The sequence below is a fragment of the Acinonyx jubatus genome, chromosome B4, assembly GCF_027475565.1.
Source record: "Acinonyx jubatus isolate Ajub_Pintada_27869175 chromosome B4, VMU_Ajub_asm_v1.0, whole genome shotgun sequence".
Classification (NCBI taxonomy): Eukaryota; Metazoa; Chordata; class Mammalia; order Carnivora; family Felidae; genus Acinonyx; species Acinonyx jubatus.
Genome location: NC_069387.1, coordinates 121,424,423 through 121,449,845, shown reverse-complemented (window position 1 = coordinate 121,449,845; position 25,423 = coordinate 121,424,423). Strand labels below are relative to the sequence as shown.

The 25,423-nt window shown below is 45.1% G+C and overlaps 1 protein-coding gene across 1 annotated transcript in view; it reads right to left on the bottom strand.

The window, feature by feature from the left end:
- STAB2 (stabilin 2) overlaps positions 1-25,423 on the bottom strand; it is a 165,129-nt gene that overhangs the window by 58,594 nt on the left and 81,112 nt on the right. The window contains exons 25-36 of the mRNA XM_015068803.3: positions 24,511-24,669; positions 21,528-21,623; positions 19,451-19,546; positions 17,094-17,141; positions 15,524-15,660; positions 15,000-15,114; positions 12,577-12,654; positions 9,911-10,009; positions 9,715-9,822; positions 6,626-6,757; positions 2,660-2,788; positions 1,342-1,398 (exon numbers count right to left, since the gene is read on the bottom strand). Of these exons, the coding sequence (XP_014924289.2) occupies positions 1,342-1,398; positions 2,660-2,788; positions 6,626-6,757; positions 9,715-9,822; positions 9,911-10,009; positions 12,577-12,654; positions 15,000-15,114; positions 15,524-15,660; positions 17,094-17,141; positions 19,451-19,546; positions 21,528-21,623; positions 24,511-24,669 (1,254 nt within the window). The remainder of the gene's footprint in view (positions 1-1,341; positions 1,399-2,659; positions 2,789-6,625; positions 6,758-9,714; positions 9,823-9,910; positions 10,010-12,576; positions 12,655-14,999; positions 15,115-15,523; positions 15,661-17,093; positions 17,142-19,450; positions 19,547-21,527; positions 21,624-24,510; positions 24,670-25,423) is intronic.

Here is a 25,423-nt window from a genome sequence, read left to right as displayed (position 1 = left end):
GCCGGGAAAATCCAAATTAGGATACCTTAAGGTGGTACTCTGTAAACAGAACTTTTGTCTAGAAAACTAACTCAGGAGAAGTTGTAGGAAAAGTTGTAAACTAGATAAAAATATCCTGTAATGTACCAGATTAAAACTCCAGTGAGAGAATCAGCATTGTTTTCATTATAAGTTTTCCTTCCTTCTTTCTTTCTTTCTTTCTTTCTTTCTTTCTTTCTTTCTTTCTTTCTTTCTTTCTTTCTTTCTTTCTTTCTTTTCCTTCTTTCTTTTTCTTTCTTTCTCTCTCTCTTTCTTTTTCTTTCTTTCTTTCTCTCTCTTTCTCTTTCTTTCTTTCTTTCTTTCTTTCTTTCTTTCTTTCTTTCTTTCTTTCTTTCGAGAGACAACGTGAGGGAGAGAGAGAGAGAGAATCCGAAGCATGCTCCATTGGGCATGGAAGGGCTTGATCTCATGACCCTGAGATCATGACCTGAACCAAAACCAAGAGTTGGATGCTTAACTAAGCCACCAAGGTGCCCCATCATTAAAAATTTTTATTCTCATGCTATGGAAGGTGCATAAGCATCTATTTAAAAAAAATGTTTTTATGTTTAGTTTTGATACACACACACACACACACACACACACACACACACACACACACACAAAGGGTGGGTGGGGGAGGGCCAGAGAGAGGGAGACACAGAATCTGAAGCAGGCTCCAGGCTCTGAGCTGTCAGCACAGAGATGTAGGGCTCAAACCCACGAACTGTGAGATCATGACCTGAGCAGAAGTCAGACGCTTAACTGACTGAGCCACACAGGTGCTCCCCATCTATTTTTTTTGGTAACGATTGGAACATTATCAGGACTGGCTCTTATAATAAATAGCTACGAGAAACATAGATTAGTAATCAATTCAAAGACATGTTTACTTCTCCCAAGTTTGCCATCTGTTTCTTAGAGGAAGTTGTAACTTCAACTAAAAGGAAACTCATCCAGATTGGATGTTGTTTGGATATAGAGTCTGCCTTCTCTGATAAGATTTCTTGCTCTTATCCTCAACTGGCTTCTGGGATGTGACAGATATAGAAAGTGAAAAATCTCTTCCTGCATTGTGCATCGAATGATATGAACCCCGGCTTCTATTTATGTACTAATTAAATTTTACTTTGGTCCAAAAAAAAAATGGATTCAAGACTTTAGAAAGATGCATGTAATATAAGAAGGTAAAATTAAATTAAAACGCAGGGACTAAAATACAGGGATGAGGGCAGAGAAAATGAGATATGCTTGAGGTTCATTTTCTAATTCAGACCGCCTAGTATCTGGAAACTATTTTATAAAAGAAGACAAAATACTTACTAGTGGTTTAGTTCCAGGTGGGCAGATCGGCTGCTGGGAACACTTCCCACATTTTCCCTTGGTAAAACACAGAGGCAAAGTGAACATTTCATGGTTATTGCTTTTACTGCAAAGTATTTTCCAGACCTTGAAGCTGAAGGTATTAGCATATAGAATTGAAACTCAGAAAGATATTAGGGGAGCCCATCAGATCAGCTTCTTTCCTGTTCATTTAGATAAGCCCTTCAACTACTTGAGGTCTGGGATGTCTTAGCATTGCTTTCCTCTACTCTCTGGTACTAATTATCCTCTTACCTCACTTACATCCCAATTCCTTTAACAACAGCCCTCCTTCACGGAAAACCCATTATTTAGTGAATTTGTCGAGATTCCCAGACTGAGAGGATGTGTCACACACCGTGCTGGCCTTGGGAGCACGGGGAGCTGAGGGGTCAGTACGGAGCTAATAGATACTATTGTAAAACAATGAGCACTAGTTAGGAATGACAGAAAATTTTAAATGTGACCCATTCCTAGAACAGGAGGAGGTCAGTGTGACTGGTTCTTAACTTGGCTCGCACCAGACAGGATGGTGTAGTTGTTCAGGGTTCTGGCTCTGGGGCCAGACTACCTGGATTTTAACTCCTTATCTGCCACTTGCTAGCTCTGTGAACCTGGTGCATTACTTAGCCTCTCTGTGGCTCATTTTCCCCATCTGCAAAATGGGGATAGTAATAGTACCTATTTTGTAGGGTATTGTGAGCATGGTACATGTAACATGTGTATTATTAACCTGTGTAAAACCATTAAAACCACATAGAATATGTGCAGTGCCTGGCACATTAAGCACCCCCAAAATGTCAGCAGCTATTACTATCGAGAAAGATCCTACACTATCTCATGGACTGAAAAGTCTCCATTACTGCATCTTATGTTACACTGAAATAATCCACCTCTTTATTTTCTCTCCTCATAGACCAGGTTTGGCCAATATCTGCCATAGGTGGACCATAGCCCCCCTCTGAGCCTGCGCTAGGCATGGCTTGTTTTCCCTTTGACGAAGACCATGGCTTGAGAATTCTGCTCAATGCAACCCCCCAGGCACGTTCCCAGGTACTAAAGGTACAATTTATTGCACCAGATTTTGAGTCCATTGGGGTAGGGATCATGTCTTATATACCTTTGTAGAGCCAAGCTGATTCTGCTTTTTTGTACATCAGAGATGCTCACTCAGTGTTTTTCAACTGAATTGAGATACCCTGATAGATGAAACTTATGCTTAAAAAATTTATAAAAAACTAAGCCAACAGTTGCATCATTGGCCTTGGATATAACTTACTTGTACAATCGTAGTGTCGTTGTTGTCACATCTATTCTTCTGAATTTCCAGAACTTTCCCCAAACCATGGATCACTCCCTTGTCAGTGGCTGCATTGGTGTAGTTTATTGGAGCCTCATTTACGTAGAGCTATAACCAAGAGGGTTAAATGTGAGTTTTAGTGTAGTGATTTCAAGGGAAATAGGGAAGATCGGGATTGGAGGCAACAATATCACAACAACCTAGGAGATATTCCAGTATTCACCTGGAAGGTAACACACTGTAGTGGAAAAGGCCCTCCTAAGGGAGGAGAGTCTAAGTAACAGTCTCGCACCTGGCACCAACTTGTTGTATGACGATGGGCCAATGGTTTTTCCTCTCTAAATCTCAACTTCCTCTTTTGTAAAAGGAAGAGGCTGTTCTAGAGAATCTCTAAGGTTTCACTCCACCTCTCACATTAGGTGGTTTATGACCATTTGAGGAATTCTGAATCATGATTGTTATGTTAGTTCCACTGGCAAAATGGCACCACGGACGTGCTCAGCTGTGCTGTGGACTGGTGGTCCTGGAGGTGTGAATGCCTTCCAAAACGAAGATGTGGAGAATGAGACTCACTGGCCTTTTAGCACATCTCTATGGTTAATTGGCAAGCAACCCTCACAAAGGCCAAGTGACGGGCACTTAAGAAAAAAAAATAACTAGCATTTTTTTAGTGTTTTTGTTTGTGAGAAGAGTTCCACTAGATAGTATCATTTCCCAGTGTGTGGTGAATGCTCAGAGGTTCTTCATGAAAGGCTGCTAACTCCAATTCAACTTTGAGCTATAACTTGCTTTATTTTGATTTTTTTTAAGGAGAGGATACCTTAATGACTGAGTAATACAAAACAAGGGAATTTACTAATTCGTTCATTAATGTAACTAATAAAACTGGAAACAAATGGTTCTTTAAAAAATTGGTCTCTCTGTGTGTGTGTGTGTGTGTGTGTGTGTGTGTGTGTGTGAGAGAGAGAGAGAGAGAGAGAGAGAGAGAGAGTTGGGAGAAGGGGAAATCTTCAGTGCACTAAGAAAAAGTTAAGTTTGTAACCAATAAGGGCTTCAAAATGATTAATAACATCCTCAGACTCCCCACAGCAGCAATATTAAAATGATTCTTCCAAGTGCTGAAACTTGAACTCCCATGGAATGTTGAAGTCCCTTATGTTTATTTGAAGTCAGGTGACTTTCCACTGGGTGTTGAGGTAAATCACGGCCGAGCTCCACAGGTGTTCTAGCGTCTGTGTAGATCTGTAAGACTAGCCGGGAACTTTACTGGTCGTGTTGAATGGTGGTTGCACCACAAACTTCCAGAATTCTGAGACACTGAACACTTTAAAAAATATCAAAATGGCAGAACTTCTGATGCTGTAATACTGTTGATTTGCATGAAGAAAGTCTGAATCATCTTCATGGTGAGATGTACTCAAGGAATTACAGGCTGCATTAAAATTTTTATTTGAGGGGCGCCTGGGTGGCTCAGTCGGTTAAGTGGCCAACTTCGGCTCAGGTCATGATCTCGCGGTCTGTGAGTTCGAGCCCCGCGTCGGGCTCTGTACTGACAGCTCAGAGCCTGGAGCCTGCTTCAGATTCTGTGTCTCCCTCTCTCTGACCCTCCCCTGTTCATGCTCTGTCTCTCCCTGTCTCAAAAATAAATAAATGTTAAAAAAAAATTAAAATAAAAAATAAAATTTTTATTTGAACACAACTTTACTCGATTAGAGAGATGTTTCCTACAACTCCGTTGTCCTAAGAGAAAGCAAATGAGTTATCAATAAAAGCAAAACCTTGACTGTAAGAGAACTATTTGTTTATTTTAGGATAAAGCCTCTATTGTAAGATTTCTCTAGATCAAAGAATTTCCGAGCAAATGGAAAATAATCGTGACAGAGTTGAAACTGCTCCAACTAAATGCATTAGAAAATTCGTCTTTCTGTGATGAAATAAGAAATGATACAGTTCGGTGTGCCTGGGTGGCTCAGTCGGTTAAGCGTCCGACTTCGGCTCAGGTCATGATCTCACCGTTCATGGGTTCGAATCCCATGTTGGGCTTTCTACTGTCCGCACAGAGCCCACTTCGGATCCTCTGTCCTTCTTTCTCTTTGCCCCTCCTCCACTTGCATACTCTCACAAACTCTCTCTCTCAAAAACAAATAAACCTTTAAAAAAATGATATGGATAAAAACAAAAAAATAAGTTATTTACCAATCAAAACTTGCTTAATGGGAAAAATAAGAAAATGTATCTAAAAGGATCTCTTCAAAGTTATTGTACAATAGGTGGGATTATTTACAGGAGTCAGAGGAGAATATTTGGAGTTAGATTATTCTGTAAGACTCAAGCTCTTTTTTTTTTTTAACCCAAGCAGGTTAAAACAAAACGCACACAAAAATTAACTTGTGGTTCAATGACAATACCATTGAGAGCATTGCTTTTAAGATTGCACTTTTTTATTTTTATTTTTTAAAGTTTATTTATTTTTGAGAGGGAGAGAGAGAGAGAGGGAGAGTACAAGTAGGGGAGTGGCAGAGAGAGAGAGGGAGACACAGAATGCCAAGCAGGCTCCAGGCTCTGAGCTGTCAGCACAGAGCCTGATGCAGGGCTCGAACCCATGAACTGTTAGACCTGAACTCAAGTCAGATGTTTAACTGACTGAACCACCCAGGTGCCCCAGGATTGCACTTTTTGAAAGGCTCCAATAATGTTATTGTTCAAAAATGTCTGTGATTAAACTTTCCTTTTCACAGAACACCTAGGTTATCTTAAACAATAATTTGTTTTTATTAGTTTTCCTTAGGAGAATTTATACTAGAATCACCCCGTGAGTTTCTTGCTGAATTTTCATAAACTGATCTTCCTTGATGTTTGAAATATTTAAATAGAATTACACTTGAAGCACTTTATTTTTATTTTATTTTTTTTAAATTAAAATTTTTTTAATGTTTATTTTTGAGAGAAAGAGACAGAGAGAGAGAGAGAGAGAGAGAGAGCAGGGGAGGGGCAGAGAGAGAGAGAGAGAGGGAGACAAAGAATCTGAAGCAGGTTCCAGGCTCTGAGCTGTCAGCACAGAGCCCAATGCAGGGCTCGAACTCACAAACTGTGAGATCTTGACCTGAGCCACAGTTGGACATTTAACCAACTGAGCCACTCAGGAGCCCCTACACTTGAAATACTTCAAATGTTTAGTCTCATCAATTCTTTCTCATGAATCCTGAAGACTTTGAAATAATTAGGGGTTGTGTGAGGTAAATACTGAGCATCCGTGTGGGGGCAGTCGGTCCCAGGACCGCGGTCTGTGCAATCAGGCAATCATGACGTTACTCATTTGGCTGCTGGACTCCACGTGTCACTTGGCCCCCTCAGCCAGTGCCATGTCCTGGGAGTTGGGGTTTGCTGCCATGTCCACTGTTATCTTAGAGAGTGCTCAGGGACTGTCTGTTGGGTTTGTTAGGAATCACTGTCAAAGGGCACCTGTGACTGCTGGAATTCAAATACCGTGATTAGTGAAGCTGCACTGATTGTCCCGAGGCTGGTAACAGGGAGTGTGTTGAAGCTTGACAGTCTGTTTTCTCTTTACGGTGGAACATAGGCAACTGTCTTTTGTGGATAAGGCGGAGGAAGCACTGGTGAGATTTGTTTCAACATGGAAGTGATGATGGTGGATTGGTGCTAAGACCCTCATTCCTGTCATTCTTGTTGTTTTGGTTTTGTTTTTTGGTTTATATATTTATTTTGAGAGAGATAGAGACAGCGGGAGCAGGGGAGGGGCAGAGAGAGAGGGAGAGAGAGAGAATCCCAAGCAGGCTCCATGCTGCCAGGGCAGAGCCCGAGGCGGGGCTCGAACCCACGAAACCCATGAGATCATGACCTGAGCCGAAACCAAGAGTCGGACGCTTAAGTGACTGGGCTGCCCAGGCACCCCTCCTTCCTGGGTGATAAGTAAAAGGATCGCACCTGGTCGTCACGGAGGAAGAAGCCGATGAAGTAGGAAAAGCCCAGCATGGTCTCCCGGTGCATGCCGTTGTGCAGGTTGTTCTTCAGGAGTTTCTCCTCCAAGACCACGTGATACCTGAGCACGTCCTCCTCCTGGGCAACACACAGAACTGAGAGTCAACCCATAGGTCAGCCTGTCCCAGTCACTTGCCAGGCACCGTGGGGATCACAAGAGCAACAGCTTGTTGAACTGCAAGTTTTTGCCAAGACATCATGAAGCGATAGATGTTAAATACTAAATCTGAGACGCAATACCTCGGACTTGGCCGGTCTTCCATGTGGGATGGTCAGGAACTCCTGACGTGACCCTAAAACCCAGACTGAGATGATTTCTTTGAAGAGACGTGCTGTGAAGAGAGGGTCCCCACACCCCAGCCTGCCTTTCGCCTCAGGGGCTACAAGAGGAGATTCGATGGGATGTTTTGAAGAACATGATCTGTGTGCCCTGCAGATAGGGTGACCTGTGGGACCAGGTTATACTCAGAGCTGAGCAATCTCATGCCATAGCTGGCTGGCAGGGTGGAGGGGGGAGGATGGTGGACAGGCCAGCACTCCCAGCGCTGGCCTGGGACGAGAGAGGATGTGTGTCCTGTGGACCAGATGTGTGGTTCTCTGAGAGAACTGGGGCCTTAGGTCCTATCTTAGATGGGTGCTCACTGGGGCAGACAGGCTCCCCCTGGGGAAAAGCCGGAGGCGGGTTCTGGATGCTTAGGGTCCAAGGAGGAGATAAATAACTACAGCAGTAGGATGCATGCACACAGGTCAGGGGACAGCAGTCAGAGACCGCTGGTGATGGGTGGGGTCTCCGAAGGACCCACCAAAGTGGGGAGAGGGTAGGAAGAGGGAGGGGGAGAGAGAGCATGCTTTGAAACCCTGACCTGGCCCAGAAACAGCAATGGCATCTCAAGATGGTACCAGTTAGGTAAGACCCTTCCTACCCTTTTCAGTTCTCCTCCTGGGAACCCCGAACCCACCCTCCACACTCTGCTTTTGTGATGCCGCAGCTGTGACCGCAGTCCACAGTTTTCCTTTGCCTGGGCTCCTGGTAGGTTCTGCCAGTAGAAAGTGCTAGAAGGAGACTGTGAGGCCTATTAGAACTGAAGGAGGGATAAGGGATTTCCTCCTTCTGTTTGCTTCCTGTTTCTATGGGCATCACCCAAGCCCCGCTCTGCACCCCGGAGGGGCAGCTGGATCTGGAGGGAAGGGCTTCTCAGCCCCTGCCAGGCAACACCCTCTGCTGGAGTCTGGGTCCTGGACCCCCAGGGACCCTCCTCCAGGGTCAGAGACGCCAGGTGAACATTACCCCCTCCTCAGAGGTTGGAGTTACAGCTCCGAGAGGCTCTTCCTCTGCATTTCTCTAAATTTTAGTAATTCTAACCTCTTCCCTTTGCTCTTCCAGCCTTTTGGGTCTAGATGCTTCCTGCTACTGCTACCTCTGTGACTTCTCTCTCCCTCCTTTTAACCTTTCAGTTATGTTTACACAGCTTTGTACCCGATCAACAATTCATGATATTAAACTCTCTTCGGTATGGCTTCTGTCTCCTGATGGACCCTGGTTGATTCAAGAACAAGCCCCCTCCTCCAGTTTCTCACCTAGACAAAGCCCCAGCAGGGAACAGTGAGAGATGTGATTTGAAATCCAGTTTGACATGTTGATTATTACTGGAATTTTTTTAACTTAATTGAGACTGTGTTTGTGACTTCACATGGTCATAGGACTTTTGGGAAAAATGGAAAAGTTGTGGGATTGCCTGAAGTTTCATCCCAGGGGAGGAAAAGAATATTTTCCACTGGACACATTCAAAGGGACTGGGGCAGGGCAGAGGAGATCCCAGGATCCTGATCCCATCCCAGGTGTCCTGTTTTTTCAATATGCAAGTCACAAAAATCTAGCACAGTGTCCCTGACTTCATGGAGTTTATAATCTACTTGGAGAGCTAAGGTTCGCTCACTTGAAAGGTCAATTCACCCAGATAGTACTGCAGGGGTGTGCAAATGGTCTGAATTCAGAGGCAGGGGAGATTTTCTGAAGGCTCTGGTGGCCAGGGCCAGCTTCCCTGAGGCAGTCAGAGTGGACTTGAAGAATAGGTAGGGAGACTCAGGAGGTAGTGAAGGCAAAAGGGCAGTGTGTGTGTGTGTGTGTGTGTGTGTGTGTGTATGCACACACGTGTGTGTGCACATGTGTGTCTGCATGTGTGGGTAGATATGAACAAAGGCACCAAACACATCTTGGCTTGTTTAGGGTCTCTGAGACTGTCCCTCCGGTTAGACCACGTGGTTTCTGCAGAGAATGGGTGGGCCCAAGGATGACACTAAGGGGCTTCACAGGTAAGTCTGCATTTCGTTAGTATCTGGGGCTCAGTCACCCTATTTGAAGATGTAAGGGAAAGAAAGCTGTGTGCTTGCTGTGCAAATACACCTTCAAACATGTCCTCTCATCATGGAGCAGGGGGCTGGGGGCAGGGCAACCCCCGGCCCCTATGTGAAAATTCCGGAGCCACCACCGAATAGAGGATGAATGGTGGCCAGTTAACGGAGGCCTTAGATATCTGGGGAGGTAGTCTGAACTGAGATGGGGATGCATTCAAGGGTTTTGAGGCAGACAGTATCATATTGGAGCTCTGCATTCTTTGGCAAAATCCTTTGACAAATTTGGGCTGTGTAGCCCCAGATGTTAGAAACCAGGAAGGACAGAGGTGGGAGAAGACGATGAAGACAGAGACCACCCACTTTCTCTCCGTCCTTGCCGCAGACATCTCAGTGGCCCGGGGCCAGAGAGGCAGGGCCGGGAAGGAGGGTGACTATGAGGATCCTTCCAGGTTCCTGGGACACCTGCGTCCTCATGTCCAAGGGCCCCAGTGTGTGCTTCCATGGGTATGAATGAAACAAGAAAGCGGAGAAAGTCTCGGTGCGGGTTTACGTTAAGTGTCTGCACATGGACAAGGAAGTTTTGATTGAAAGAGTGAGATGGCACGTGACTGATGGATGGAAAGAGGTTGAGTTTGAATGTTCAGAAAATAATTTGCCTGGTTATCCTTCCCAATACCTACTAGAGTCGCAATCCTCTTCTCCCGGATGTAATTCTCAATGGCGTCGTTGTTTGGAGCAAACACTGTATAAGCATCAGCTGCCTCGATCGCACTTGCCAGATTATATTGCTGCAATGGAGGGAGACAAGAACGCATGAGGGATTCTCATTGCCAGGTAACCTGAGCAAGTGGGTCATGCAGAGAATGTGGTACCTACAATGATGTAGCCCCGGAAGATGGAATAGTTGGGCATCTGGTCCAGCCGCGTGAGCAGGTTTGGTAGGGAGCCAGTTAGACTTCTTCGAGGCACCAGAACCTGGGGAAGGAAGCCCCCAAACTCTGTTAGCATGTGTCAGCAGGGCTTGTTGCCCTCTGGTACGTAGGTTCATGTCACGTGACAATATGCAATGAAGAGTGCCTCTGTGCATTTAAAAATTTTTTTTTAACGTTTATTTATTTTTGAGACAGAGAGAGACAGAGCATGAACAGGGGAGGGGCAGAGAGAGAGGGAGACACAGAATCTGAAACAGGCTCCAGGCTCTGAGCTGTCAGCACAGAGCCCGACGCGGGGCTCGAACTCACGGACCGTGAGATCATAACCTGAGCCGAAGTCGGACGCTTAACCGACCAAGCCACCCAGGCGCCCCTCTCTGCGCATTTTAAAAAGGGCACCATTTCCTCTGACACTTGGTGATACCAAATGGGTGCACAGCCTGGGGAGTGAAGTGGGCTGGGTTTTAGCCAGGTGCCTTTATACACGGCACAACTTGTACAAGTGTTCCTGGTGGCCCTGACGAAGGTCCAAGGGCGGGTATAGGAGGTCCTTAGGGGGCCAGCGCAACCCAGAGGCTAAGCAGAGACCTTGAGCCAGTTGACAGGTGTCCAGGAATCTTTTGCGGTCACATAACTTCTTCCTCAATCCAGTTATTTAACCATGAGGGGCCTTAGTTGTCTCAGTTTTTAAAAAGAGTGTTTATTTATTTATTTATTTTGAGAGAGAGCAAGCACGAGCGAGGGAGGGACAGGGAGAGAGAGAGGGAGACAGAGAGAATCCCAAGCAGGCTCCGCACTGTCAGTGCCGAGCCCGACGCGGGGCTCGAACTCACGAACCGTGAGATCATGACCTGAGCTGAAATCAAGAATTGACGCTTAACTGACTGAGCCACCTGGGTGCCCCTTATCTGTCCTATTTGTGACGTGAGGACAGTCACGTCTATTTTCTTAGGGCCGGTGTAAAAATTAAATGAGAGAACGTGACGGGATATTTTGTACGGTGCCCTGTACCTGCTGGGCTGTCAACCATCCTAACTGTCACCGTGGACGAGGCTGGGTGCCACTGCAGCTGAGGAACACAGCGGTGTGGCCCACCCCCCGGGACCTGCCGTCAGGTGGGAGGGCATCGTGTGCTGGATGAACCATACACCCAGTTCATCCCATGGGAGGACAGAGGAAGGAGAAAAGCATAAAACCAGCATTTGTGGAGGGAAGGCCTGCTGGGCAGCAGGCATCGAGAGAGAGGGTGTTATTTAATTCTTACCAGAGGAGAAAAATGAGGCTCAGATTGGTTTTGTGGCTTGCCCAAGGTCACATAGCTAGCTACGGGCTGGTACCCAGATAGTACACGGCATCCTTGATGATATGGGCCGCAGGGATGAAGGAAGGCTTGAAAGAGGAGGTGAGACCTGAACTGGCCCCATGATAATACTCAATTCAGGAGACAGACTGAGGTATCGCTGTACTAACAAGGTGTGTAAATGAGACGGGGTAATTTTATGTTTTCCAAAAAGGTTTTTAGTCCTTTGGAAAGCCAGGATTGGAGAAGAAAAATACCCTTGCTAAGTAATGTTCTTCATAAGCCCAGGGCGCCTGTGTGGCTCAGTCGGTTAAGCGTCTGATTCCTGATTTCGGCTCCGGTCGTGATCTCACGGTTCATGTGTTCAAGCCCCGCGTCAGGCTCTGCGCTGACAGTGAGGAGCCTGCTTGGGATTCTCTCTCTCTCTCTCTCTCTCTCTCGCTCTCTCGCTCTCTCGCTCTCTCGCTCTCCCTCCCTCCCTCCCCCACTCTAAGTAAATAGACATTAAAAAAAAAGTCATAAACCCAACATATTTCTGTGCAAGTGATGAATCAGTTGCTCAAAAATGTTTTTCTTAATGCCTCTCAGTAATACAAAGAAATTGCAAGGTTTTTACAAAGTAACGCATCTAGGAGTCTTAAAATTGCCTCTCTTTTCTGAATAGAAATAGTTGAACTTTTCTGTAAATTAAAATCAAAAGTGAGTATATAAGTGCCAAGTGAGGATAATTTTAGTTAAAATGCTATTAGTTAATTGTCTTTTCCAATCTCCCACCTTTCAAAAGTTCCCAATGTACCCTCACTTCTCACCTTAATTTTCAATGAAAATCCTAATATAGTAACTGAAAATTACAGGATAGCTTAAACTCCCATTTCACACTATGTTTTTTTTTTTTTTATCACATACCTTTGAGTACCGTTGAATTGTGTCTTAGAAGAAAATGAAAATTTCAAAATACCTTCTCTACCCTTTTCCATTTTTTTCTAGGGCCTTCCTTCCCCCCATCTTTTTAGGGTGCAACAATGCAGAAAGGGGAGAGGAAAACTATACATAACCCCTTGCTTCTCCTCCAGTTCTTGATTAAGATATCCTCATAAGTAAGAAATATAATCTAGGTGACCATCCTTGATGTAGGGCCCGTGGCAGAATATAGCCTGAATAAATAGGCTGAGTCTGACCGAATGAACAGAGCCTCTAAACAGTTTTAACACTAAAGTCATGGAGCACAACACAGGTTACTTTTACATTAAGGGTCGGCTGTCCCTGCAAAAGACACAGAACAGGATGTGTGAAACATTGCAAGTCTGTACCTTGTTGATGATGTGTATCACGCCATTTGTGGCTGCATTGTCGCTGTCAATGACAGATGCTCCTTCGATTGTGATATTCTGTAAATGCAAGCCACCATGGGAAGGTGAGTGTCCTTAGAGTCGTACATCCACGGACTGAAAGTGTTTCTGGGTTTTACACTTCTTGAGCAGTAGCAACTCTCACAGTTTGGATTATGACCCAAAGCTAGAAATGTCCTTAATTGTGACACACTAGACATCACACACACACACACACACACACACACACACACACACACACACACACGCACACAATCAAAATGAAGTGATACTTTCCTCTACTATTTGGGAGGTCCCAGAATACCAATTCTTGTCTTTTCTATTTCATTCAGAGAGTGCTGGTTGAGGCTCACCAAAGTGATCCTGCAGTTTGAAAAGCAGTGTAGACAGTGTTGTGTGGGTTGAATTGTGTCCTCAATATTCATACATTGGAGTCCTAACCCCTAGTACCTCAGAATGGGACCTATTTGGAAATAGGGTCTTTATAGAGGTAATCACATTAAAATGAGATCATTATGGTAGGTCTTAGTTCAATATGGCTGGTGTTCTTATAAGAAGAGGAAATTTGGACATAGCTGTACAGGGAGAACACTGTGTGAGCGTGAAGAAGGCCATGTCCAAGCCAAGGAGAGAGGCTGGAAGAGCTCCTTCCACAGCCCTTGGGAACAAATCTTGCTCACACCTCGATCTTGGACTTCTGGCCTCCAGAACCTTGAGACAAAATTCTCTGTTGTTTGAGCCACTCGCTTTGTGGCGCGTGGTGAAAGCAGCCTTAGCAAACTAATGGGGACAGTAACCGACTTTCCTGATCAGCATCCAGCTACTTTTCAAGAGCATTGATTACCCCACCTACCCACTAACCCAGTCACCAACTAACCATGACACAACTGGGACTCCATTCTCTCTACTTTTCTTTCTTCTTCTCCTCACCATTACCCTTTATTTAAAATCCCTTCTGGGACCCTAGGTGCAGAAGGGGACTCGTCTCACCCTGAGCAGCTCCCAAGTTACATCAGCAGAATCCCTGAAATAAGCATTCCTGGCCACCCTGCACATCTCTTTTGGTTAAAGGGAGACATTTATATCAGACATAGGAACTCATTAAAAATGTGTCTCTGGTGGTTAGTTCCTCCAGGTCAAGGGTCCCAATTGATTTGTCTCAGAATGTATAGAACCTGCGATTAGCCTGCCCAGGATGGGTGTTCAATAAATGCTTGCTAAGAGAATCAGCTAAAACACTGAAGGAAGGGATGCCTGGGTGGCTCAGGTGGTTAAATGTCTGACTTGGGCTCGGGTCATGATCTCGTGGTTCATGGGGTTGAGCCCCACATCAGGCTCTGTGCTGACAGCTTGGAACCTGGAACCTGCTTCAGATTCTGTGTCTCCCTCTCTCTCTACCCCTCCCCGCTCGTGCTCTGTCTCTCTCTCTCTCAAAACTAAATAAACATAAAAAAATTAAACACTTATGGAAAACAACACATTGATATATGTATGTAATGCACTGGAATTATTATAATATGTAAAGAATCCATGGGCTGTATGCAACTCTTTTTGGCTTTCTAAAAAGACTGATCTGATGAAGTACATACATTCTGGTAAGTCTAGGCATAGACCCTTTTCACAGTGCTCACGCCGATGAGTAGGAAGGTAAAAATGTTTCAGAGCAGTAATTCTAAGACATTTTTGACTGTGGCCCAGGGTCCACTGATGTGGCAGTTCCCACTTTCTAGCAGAATCATCATTTTCATCTTGTGCAGTTCACATAAAGAGCTATAAAACACTGCCCTATGCAGCAGGGCAGCCAGACTTCCTGATGAAGACGGAATCTAAGTCCTGACACACGGCAGTAAGGGCCAGAGGGCAAGCTCTATGGGGCTCTGGCATTGCCCTAACTCCACGTAGAAGGTGCTCAACAGATATTTGTTGATCCACCCCGACGTAAAATACAATTTTAGCAATCTCTAACGTCTCTAGTAGGTTACCAGTAATCAGCTTTTAGTTAACCATATACAAATAACCAAAGTTGTGAAATTGCATAACATTTACCCAGGACAATGGAAAGATTTGCCTTTGTGGATCAGTTTGCGGTCTGTTGGAAGGAGCCACATGACCAACCAGTGGGTGGGGGGGGGGGTGCACATTTTATAGGATCACTACTACAGAGTAATGTGTGTGTGCACACCTGTGTGTGTGTGTGTGTGTGTGTGTGTGTATGAATATATGTGGGCAGTTGTTGAAGCTAGGTGATGCCTACATGGAAGTTCTATTCTTGATCCATGTTTGCTCATGTTTGGACATTTCCACAACACAGAAATTGTTAAGAGGGCAGCATGAACACAGATGACACATCTCCACTAAACAGTCAAATTACAACATTCTCTTACCCCATCTGCCTTTGCCAGGTGAAGGAAGTTGCCCTGCAAAGACGTTGCCAGCATGTCAGAAGGTGACAGAGCCCACAGATCTGCCACTCTGTATGTGCCTAGTAGCACATGGTATCTGAAACGACAGTCCGTAATGGCTACAGTGAAGGATCCATGCATGAGGCAGTATCATTGAGTAGTTAAGAAAATAGGTTCTGGAGCCAGAACCTCTTCCCCTGCAATTATCAGCCATGAAACCTTGGGTTAGTTACTTAATCACCCTTGCCTCAGTTTGCACATCTCTAAAATAGGTCTAATTTTAATGCCCATCTCATAGGGTTACTGGGAGGATGAACTGAGTTACACCTAAGGCAGTTAGCACAGAGTTGGCTGTCAATAACGTTAACTGTTATCATTCTGGGGTAGGAGAGTTCTGGAACATTTGAGTTTCACGGATCTCAAGGACCACGTGACCTCCCTCCACTGAACTTCCTTCATACTGATGCTCATAAGATATCGTGAAGAATTAAATACATAATACCTACTTTATTAGGGCTGGAATATTGCTCTTGGACAACCAAAAGGCTTTTTCATCTTGGTCCATGTTCTCAATAGCTTGCGGGGAGGGCACAAGGACAGTGAGGTTTGAGGCGGCTGACAGCATGGCTTGTAGAGAAGCATTCTGAATCATAGGAGGGAAGGAAAGTAGGCCTGATTCACATTAGAGGACAGACAGGGCTGGCTGAATGCTTGGCAGAGATGAAAACTTCCCATGCAAAGTAATTTCAGGGATACTGGAAAGGTCTTAGGGACCCCTTTCCCAAATCCATCCCACCCACTGGCTGGTGCCCCCTATGCTCTTATGAGATACATTCTTCTGATTTAAATTGTGAGTTTTGTCAAAAGGCACATTTTCCTGATCCTCCAGTCAGACTTTGAGTCATGATCAGTCATTTGCCCTTTAGTCTAAACAAAGAATCAGAGCACCATCTTGCTGATCATGTGTGTGTGGGTGTGTGTGCACATGTATGTGCGGAGAACCTTGGGAACCCTTGGATGCCCTTGGAATAAGGATGGTGGGAAGGTTATGGGAAGCATTTCAGCATGGGGGACACACTGGAGGCCTGAAATCAAACTTAACCTACTTTTCGTTCTTCCCTAGAGCCAGTTCTAGGTAGAAGTGGTGCGCTTAGGTTTAACAGCTGCTCCCAGGAAAACAAACAAAAAGCCTTCATTTGTAGTGTTCCCTGATTTCTGTGGTGTGTACCCTCCCGCCATGACTGATTTCAAGTATTGAAAGTAGGGTTGGGGAGGATGTGTTCTTGTGTATTGTGATGAGCTGGGTCCACTTCACCACCGGGCAAGCTTACGCATGTGGGGTTAGTCTACATGGAAATCATCATTGTACAATAGGATTCTCAGTCCCTGCCCTTCCATGTGGTGGGGGCAGAGAGGCCCTACACAGTAAGGGGCCATCCCAGAGTGGATTACCTATCTTGGCACGTGTCTTCTCAAAGGGAATAAAACACTGGTTGTGAAGGGACCTTGGTCCATCCATGCAAAGATGAGAGAGATTCAGACAACTGGTACAGCGGGGATTGGATTCTGCATTATAGAACTTTCCAGGGGAGAAGAAAAAGCTCCTCTAGGCATGTTGGTCTGACAGCTAAGTGCACATGGATTACCCCAGATTGCAACTATGAATACCAAATCCAACTCGGTGAATTGCAATAATGATATGCTGACTTTTCACAAAGACCTCTTGATGCGAGAAGCTATATGTATACATTTGAATTGGTTGAAAAGTTGACGCCTCCGGCTTAACCTAGACCAGAAGTTTTTAGCCCTGGTTGCGTGCTAGAATCACCCGGGAAGCTCTTACAATGCATGATGTCCAGGGTAAACCTCTGGCCAATCGAATCAGAGGGTGTGCAGGTGGGAGCCTCAGCATGGCTATTCAAAGTGATCCTAAAGTGCAGTCAGCGTGGAGAGCCACTGCTCTGGACGATTGCCTTCCTTCCTTCCTACCAGCTCCCCTCCTTTCGGTTTTCTGTTCCATGCATTCCAAATTTCTAAAATTATGTACATTTCCTACATTCCAACAAAGGTACTCACATTTATCCACTGGTTAAATATAGCTGCCGCAGAGAGAAATGACAACTCCTTATTCATGTTGTGCAAGCGAGGGAGGGAGAGATGAGAGAGAACACGAGAAAAGGAACAATGAATGAGAAGCATAACCACAGTGCGTGTCTGAGTAGCACGCACTTAGCCTTCCTATGGCTGGGCTCATTTGTTTCCAGCATGAATGGGAGCCCCAGCTGGTTGAATTTCCACGTTGCCAGAGCTGCGCATTTCTTTCACACTTAGTGGCTCCATTACCCTCTATATTTGAGGCAAAGAAGGAATTCCAGAAACTTCAGACAGAACAACCACCTGAAGTTCTTCCAAATTGGAATTGAGTTGTTAAGAACATGGCACCCAACCTCATGGAGGGCCACAGGGCTCAATGGCAGCCCTCTTTCAGAGCCAACCTTGAGTAGTGGCTTGGGAGGCAGGGCCCAACCACCCCGGTTTTCACTCTGGTTTGGTCATTTCCTAATTGCTTAGGCAAGTTACTTAGTCTCTCTGGGCCTCAATTTTCTTGTCTATAAGATGGGGATAATAAAAGCTCCAACTGATAGGTTGATGTGAAATTTGGAGGACTTAAGGTTTTAAAGTGCTTAGAATAGAAGCTGTGATGTGGGCCATGCTCCGTCTTAGCCACTCCTACTTTGCATTTCTCTACCGTGGAATGTGTTAATGAACATGTATACTGAGCCGCTGTGGTGGGCACCAGGTTGGAGTGAAGGGAGGGTAAAAGACACAAAAAGGAAAAGATGACTTCTGTCCTCACACAACTTTTACTTGTTTGGGGGAAGTTAAGACTTTGAAGGCAGTGCCATTAGATCAGTGACATGTGCAGGTGTGGTAGGGGAAACTCTGGCCCTTGAGTTTAGGGTTCATTTCCTGAGTCTGCCCTTTACTACCAGTGCGATCTTGGGCACGTCACTTAACCTCTCTGAGAACTCAGGTGTCTCGTCTGAAAAATGAATATGATGATGCCTTGCTGCTGGGGTGATGAATGCCACATGCATCCGTGTAGGGGACAGCATTTTAAAACTATTAAACACCATGAAAATGGCCACAATGGTTACATATGCAAATATGCACAGAGGCAATAAATCTTAGAGTTGTCTCCACTCCTTTTTGAAAGTAGCTGAGGTTATTAAATGAGTTAGTAAATACCTATCAGATAGCGAATTAGTAAACTGACAAGGGCAAGAGTTGAGATGCATGAGTGATCTCCTGAGGGGGCTGCTCCAAGGGAGAGGGGGTGCAGGTGGGACGTGAGTTGATGGCAGGAAGATGGGGAGAGGAGGCCAGGGTCTGTGGGAGAGGCGAGTGGAACAGGTAACCGGATGGCTGGGCTAAGTGAGTGGAGCCCGCGTAGAGATGCCCGGAGCGCCGGGCTAAGGGTTTGGACCTCATCTTGCTTTCTGTTGAGGAGAGGGCATCGTGAAAGCAGAGTGTTGGGGCTTAGGTTTTAGGACGCGAGGCTCATGGGCAGTGAGAAAATGTTGGGTCACCCCTCCATGATCTGGGTGTCAGGAGCTCCTGGCCCGACAGGGTGAGTAGAAGGAAGAGCGTAAAGTGAAGGGTGGGCAGGACCCTGAAGAGGCAGGAAGACCGAGGGCCAGATGGGCCATCAGCCCAGGGGAACGCAGGCTGGGGCGAGGCTTGGGTGGGAAGGGGGCGCAGCCCCGAGGACTATGGTCCGGGTGGTTTCAGCAGAGAGGAGGGGCAGGAAGCAAAGTGCAGCAAGTTGAACAAAATGAAATGAGAACATTTATCGATTTATTTCTCATTCAACAACTCTTTGTAAACACTGGGAGCGAAGTAGGAGACAAGACAAAGATCTGCCCTCAAGCGTTCACAGTCCTGAGGTTGGGGAGACAGACCACGTCTGAGCGAGGACAATTCGGTGTGATGTGCACGGCCCTCTCCCTGAGTACTCGGCCCTGGTGGCTAAGTGCCTGAGCCCTGCGCTTACACAGCCTCGGGCTGGATCCCCCACTCTGCCGCTGAGGCCCGCGGGCAGGTTAGCTTAGATTGTCTTCTAGAGAGCTAGCAGGGTCAGTTAGCTGCTCATTAGGGAAGTTTGCGAACGGGAAGAGGTAGGACACCAAGAAAGAAGTCCCCCTGCTTGGTGCATAGAAGGTACCAAACAAAAGTGAGCCCTCAGCAGCCTTTAGGTTTGTGACCCACAGAACACATATGACATCTGCACGAAGCAGCTTGCTTCGTAGGGAATCTCCTGGAGCAAATGATTGGCAGAGCACTGTAAAGGCATCCTAGCGAAGAGTTTTGTTTAGTTTCTAAAAGACTTTTGTCTTTATTATTCTGCACAAGAGCTTGTCTTGCTCACTTACCACAGCTGCATTTCCATAGCACAGAAGGCCATCTCCGTCATAGCCCTCTTGGCAAACACAGCTCCAGATGCCAGAAGAAGTAAACTGACAGGTTGCCTGACAAAAGGAAGAGAAAAGAAAGAATTGGCATTCCTCACAAAAGATTTGTTACATCCGTGAGCCCTCTGGCTCCATCTAAGGTGGGAACGTGCAGCTCTGGGGTTGGAAGATGTTGGGAGTGACCCACAGACCCTGCCCTGTAGCAATGAAAGGTTCCTGTCTACACGATTGGTGCCTCACTGCTGGGCTATGAATGTCACATGCATCCATATAGGGGACAGCATTTTAAAACTGTCAAACACCATGAAAATGGCAACAACAGTTATCACATGCAAATGTGCCCAGAGGCAATAAACGTTAATCACAATTACATTCTGTCCTTTCATCCTGCTCAGATTGAGCCTATGAAAGCACAGGACACCACGTGAATTTGAATTTCAGATCAACAAATACATTTTAGTGTAAGTATGCCCCGTGTAATGTTTGGGGCACACTGGTGCTGAAGAAGGATTCACTGAAATTCAAACTTCGCCGGCTGTCCTGTACTGATTTTATCTGGAATCTCTATGTTTCTTCCTCCAGGCTTTGGAAGGAAGTGAAAGTAGCAATAACTTCCCATGTTTGGATTGTCAGGATTTGGTTGGGCTTAAAGGTAGCAAGAATGTTGGATCTCCTTCAGATTTATGAAGGGCTCACATGATTCTTGAGAAATAGATACTGTGGGGGCATCTCTCCCATCTTTCTTCTTTAACAACTACTCTGCCCCTACCCTGGCAACCATGTTCCCAATATGTCGCCACCCTCCCTGGCCATCATTGACTGGCTTATATGTGGACACGTGGACTCCTCTGGGTTGGTCAGATCCTTTCTTCTTTGGGAGTGGAGGGTGATGTTGATCTAAGAAAAGGGAGCTGTGTACCCCCAAGATGCAAAGAGAAACATTAAAAGTTGGGAGAGAGGGAGAGAGGGAGAGAGGGAGAGAGAGAGAGAGAGAGAGAGAGAGAGAGAGAGAGAGAGAGAGAAAGAGACAAAGAGAAAACAGATGCACAGAGAAAAGCAACGTGAGAGATCACATAGTCTCAGAGGATTAGAGGAAGAGGCTGCTTTGACCTTGCTGTCTTCAGGTTTTGATTCTGGGTCCTTGGGAAGTCTGCTTGTATTTCCTGCCATGGTGCTACCCTAGGGTACTCCCTGTAAATTCCTCTTTTGCGTAAGTTGATTTGTGTGGATTCTGCTCCTGGCCTTCAAAAGCACTGTGACCAAGGTACAATCTTCATTGGTTCCGATGTCAGGTGCATAATGATGCTCTTCTGCAAGCCTGTTCTTCCATAATTTAGACACAAGACACACTCTACCCTTGAATGGGCATTGTCACCAATAATTTGTGGTAAACTCTGTTATGACATTCGAAATGGGAGTCCAGTTATCTTGTTGGTTCAGAATCGCTGGATTTAGCAGATAAAAAATTACCAAGTTGAAGATGAACTTTGGAGAGGGTATGAATAATTTTTGGTATAAATTTGTCCTACACAATCTTTGGAACATACTTGTGCTGCAGAATTTTTATTTATTTCAAATTCTGATTTCACTGGGGACCCTGTGTTACATGGTGGTTCTTCCAACGCTTGGGTTGGGGCGAAATTTGTAAGAACTACTCTCATTTTGCTTGGGGACTCTCTTCAGGGGGAGAAAAGATTTTGTTCATTAGTAGGTCCAAATAAGAAGTAATCTAGCTTTCTTTCTTTCTCAGGTAACTTATTTTCTTTTTAAACTTAAAAAAAAAATTTATTTATTTTTGAGAGAGAGAGAGAGAGAGGAACAGAGCGTGAGCAGGGGAAGGGCAGAGAGAGAGGGAGACACAGAATCCGAAGCAGGCTCCAGGCACCGAGCTGTTAGCGCAGAGCCCGACACGGGCTCAAGTCCACGAACTGCGAGATCATGACCTGAGCCAAAGTCAGATGCTTAACCGACTGAACCATCCAGGAGCCCCAGCTTTTTTTCTTGTTAAGGTAAGGCTAAAGAAAATGAAGTAACTCACCAGTGGATGACATTTCCCAGTTTGTTCCAAGCACGAAGTGATTTCTTCGCAATCAATCCCATTGCCTCGAAATCCTTCCTTGCATTCACACTCATTCTGTAATTCCAAGAACAAAGGGGAGATGTGAAAACAACTGCCTTTCATGCCTTGCCATCATGTGGCCTGAAAACTGAACCACGGAAATCGTAGCTGCTTGGCCCTCTGAGAAAACAGAATGAATGTCTTTCATTTGTTACACTTCCAATTCCAGAGCGGCTGGTCTCCACATTCTACGTTACATTTCCCAGTCTGATTGTTTCTTGCTACTTCCTTTTTAAATTCATCATCCCAGAAGGGCCATACGTGATATAAGACAGCCCATTAAGTTGTGGGAAGAAATGAATAGAATTTCTATTTATGAATTCTTATCTTTAACAATATAACTATTATTTGCTATGTGTGCACTATAAGGTAAATATGTGTAACTTAGATGCAAGTATATGTGGACAGTAGCACCTAAATACGTCTTTACGTGATAAGGCAAGACTTTGTAAACGTGGGTGTTTAATCTCCTCCACTTAGTATTGGGGTAGCACCTTCTCGCACCCCTACCCTGACATATTAAGCCAAATATGGTTTCTCTTTTTATTTGTTTATTTATTTTAAAGTTTTTAAAATTTATTTTGAGAGAGAGAGAAAGAGAGAGAACCAATGGGGAAGGGGCAGAAAAGGGAGGGGTACAGAGGATCGGAAGCAGGCTCTGTGCTGACAGCAGAGAGCTGGACGCGGAGCTCAAACTCACAAACTGTGAGATCATGACCTGAGCTGAGATCAAGAGTTGGACGCTTAACCGACTGAGTTACCCAGATGCCCCATGGTTTGTCTTTTAAAATAAATATTCATGGTAATTAGGATTTGTGCCTACTTGGAATATCTGTTTTCAAGCCAACTAGTAACTACTGTGGGCATCCTAAATATGGTCTATTTTATTTCTTACATGGCAGTATAAAAAGACCTTTCTCTTCCTCCATTTCCCACATCAGGATGCCTTTAAAATTTGTCCACAGAAAGAAGGAGTAGAGAGGGGATAGATACTAATATGGGTGGAGCTGGGTATTCCTCACCATCCCCAATTCATACGTTAAAATCTTGACCCCAGTACCCCAGAATGTAACCTTACCTGGAAATAGGATTGTTATTATACAGTTAGTTAAGATGAGGTCACACTGGATGTGGGTAGGTCCTAATCCAATTAGACTGGTGTCCTCATAAAAAGGTGGGATTTGGACACAGACAGGCACACAGGGAGAACGCATGTGAAGACGAAGGCAGAGGTCAGGATGATGCACATATAAGCCAAGGAATGCAAAGATGGCCAGCAAACTAGCCAGAGCTAGGAGAGACGCACAGAACAGATTCTTCTTCACAGACCTTTGAAGGAACCAAACCTGCCTGCCCACAGCTTGACCTTGGACCTCTAGTCTCCAGAACTGTGAGACAGTACCTTTTTGTTGTTCTATGCCACCCACCTAGAGATACTTTGTCACGGCATCCTTAGCAAACTGATAAAGATACCAAGACATTTTTTTTTCTTTCTCAGATGTAATCTGGCAATTCAGGTGAGTCAAAATGAATGCAATTGCTTGCCAAATGCTTGGTGAGATGTAAGACAGCGGCGAGCTCTTCCAAGGAATAGGACTTTCCATGGCTATAATCACAGTACAGTCATCACCTCTCCAGAGCTGACTGGTCCTAAGCAGTAGCTTTCTCTGCTTCAGTCTCCCTTACATGAGGTTAAGTGAGAGTGATTGACGGATTGTAGAGTTCTACTGAAACTTGTATGGTCAGGTGGTGACTAGTAGTGGGGCTCTGGAGTCTGGGTGTGAATCTTGCACCATGATTTATTTTCTATGTCATGTGAGCAAATTATTTAGCATCTCTGTGCCTCAATTTCCTCTTTTGTAAGATGGAATAACGCCGGTACCTATGTTACAACAAAAGCAAAAATATGCAAGTGGGACTACATCAAACTAAAAAGCTTCTGCATAGCAAAGGAGCCCATCAATAAAATGAAATCACAATCTACTAAATGGGAAAAGGTATTTGCAAATTATGTATCTAATAAGTGGTTAATATCCAAAATATACCAAGAACTCATACAATGCAGTAACAAAACAGTAAACAATTTTATTTAAAAATGGGCAGAAGAGCTGGATAGACATTTTTCCAAAGAAGATACTCAGATGGCCAGCAGGCACACGAAAAGATGCCCAATATCACTAGTCATCAGGGAAATGCAAATCAAAACCACAATGAGATGTCACCTCACACCCGTTAGAAGGCCTATCACCAAAGAGACAAGAGATAACAAGTGTTGGCGAGGATGTGGAGAAAGGGGAACCCATGCACTCTTGGTGGGAATGTAAACTGGTGCAGCCACTATGGAAAACAGTATGGTGGTTCCTCAAAATATGAACACTAGAGCTACTATACCTTCAAGCAATTTCATTTCTGAATATTTATCCAAATTTGAAAAGATATCTGCAGTCTCATGTTCATGGCAGCATTATTTATAAAAGCCAAGATATGGAAGCAACTCAAGTATCCATTGATAAATGGAAAAAGAAGATGTGAGATATCTATCTATATCTATATCTATATCTATATCTATATCTATATCTATATATAAATATTACTCAGCCATAAAAAAGAATGAGATCTTACCATTTACAGCAACATAGATGGACCTCAAGGGCATTGTGCTAAGTGAAGTAAATCAGACAGAGAAAGACAAATACCATATGATCTCACTTATGTACAGAATCTTAAAAAAAAAAAAAAAAGTACCCATGTCATAGGTTTGTTGTGACCATTAACCCATTCTCCCCTACTACAAAGGATTAGAAAGCTGCAGTAAGTTCCAGCCAAAGTGCTTCTGTGTCTAGCGGGGAGAAGTCACTGCAGGAGTCCTGCTCCTCTAGGCTCTCTAGTACGTGGCACCTACCTGCCCGGGGCCCACATACAAACAGGTTGCATTGACGTGGCAGCCACCAGTGCCGGGCAACAGGCAGTTGTTGATCTCGGAGCAGTCTCTGCCGTCGCCGGTCCATCCCTGCTGGCACACGCATGTGTGGGTCCCCGGGCCGGTTTTGATGCATTCTGCCTGCAGGAGGAAAAGAAGCAAAATCTCTGAAACCTCAGAGCCACATGATCCCAAAAGCCAAAAAAGGAGGTACATTCTAGAAACGCATGTTTGCATGGAATGCAATAGAAACAATTATTTCTGTATGCACTGTATCCTATATGCACATTTGCACTGAGATCCACAGAAAAGGTGAGATGATTTAAGGAACAGAATTGCTTGTTGTTGGCCAGCCAATGACCATCACCATGAACATCGCTGTCATTTATTGAGGTAGGGACTGTTGTTAGTGTTTGGCTGGTATAAGCCATCATCTTGAGGAAGGTACTGTTATTGTCTCTGTGTTATAGGTAAGGAAAGTAGGCTTAGAGGAGGTAAGTAACTTGCCTCTGGTCACACAGCTACAAAACTTCACAAACCCAGGTCCTCTATAATGCTGAAGACCAAGCTCCTAACCATGGTACCAAGTCCAGACCTGTCGGGATGACCACCTTAGGATGCTGAAAGGCAGCACGAGAGGAGAAAGGTGCTAGGTATGTTGTTGAGTGGGCGGGACTAGCCCAAGGGGCATCTGGTGGGGGTGGGGCAAGGCATTAACATTGAATTTCACCCTCAGAGCCAAGAGAAGTTACTGAAGGGGTTTCAGCACGGGAGAAACGCGATCTGATCCACCTCAAGTCACTGTGGCTGTGGGTGGGCCATGAATACTTGGTGGGTGGGCCAGAGAGGTTCTAAACTGTGGGTAAGGAATGGAGGTGACTCCGGCCTGGTGGTG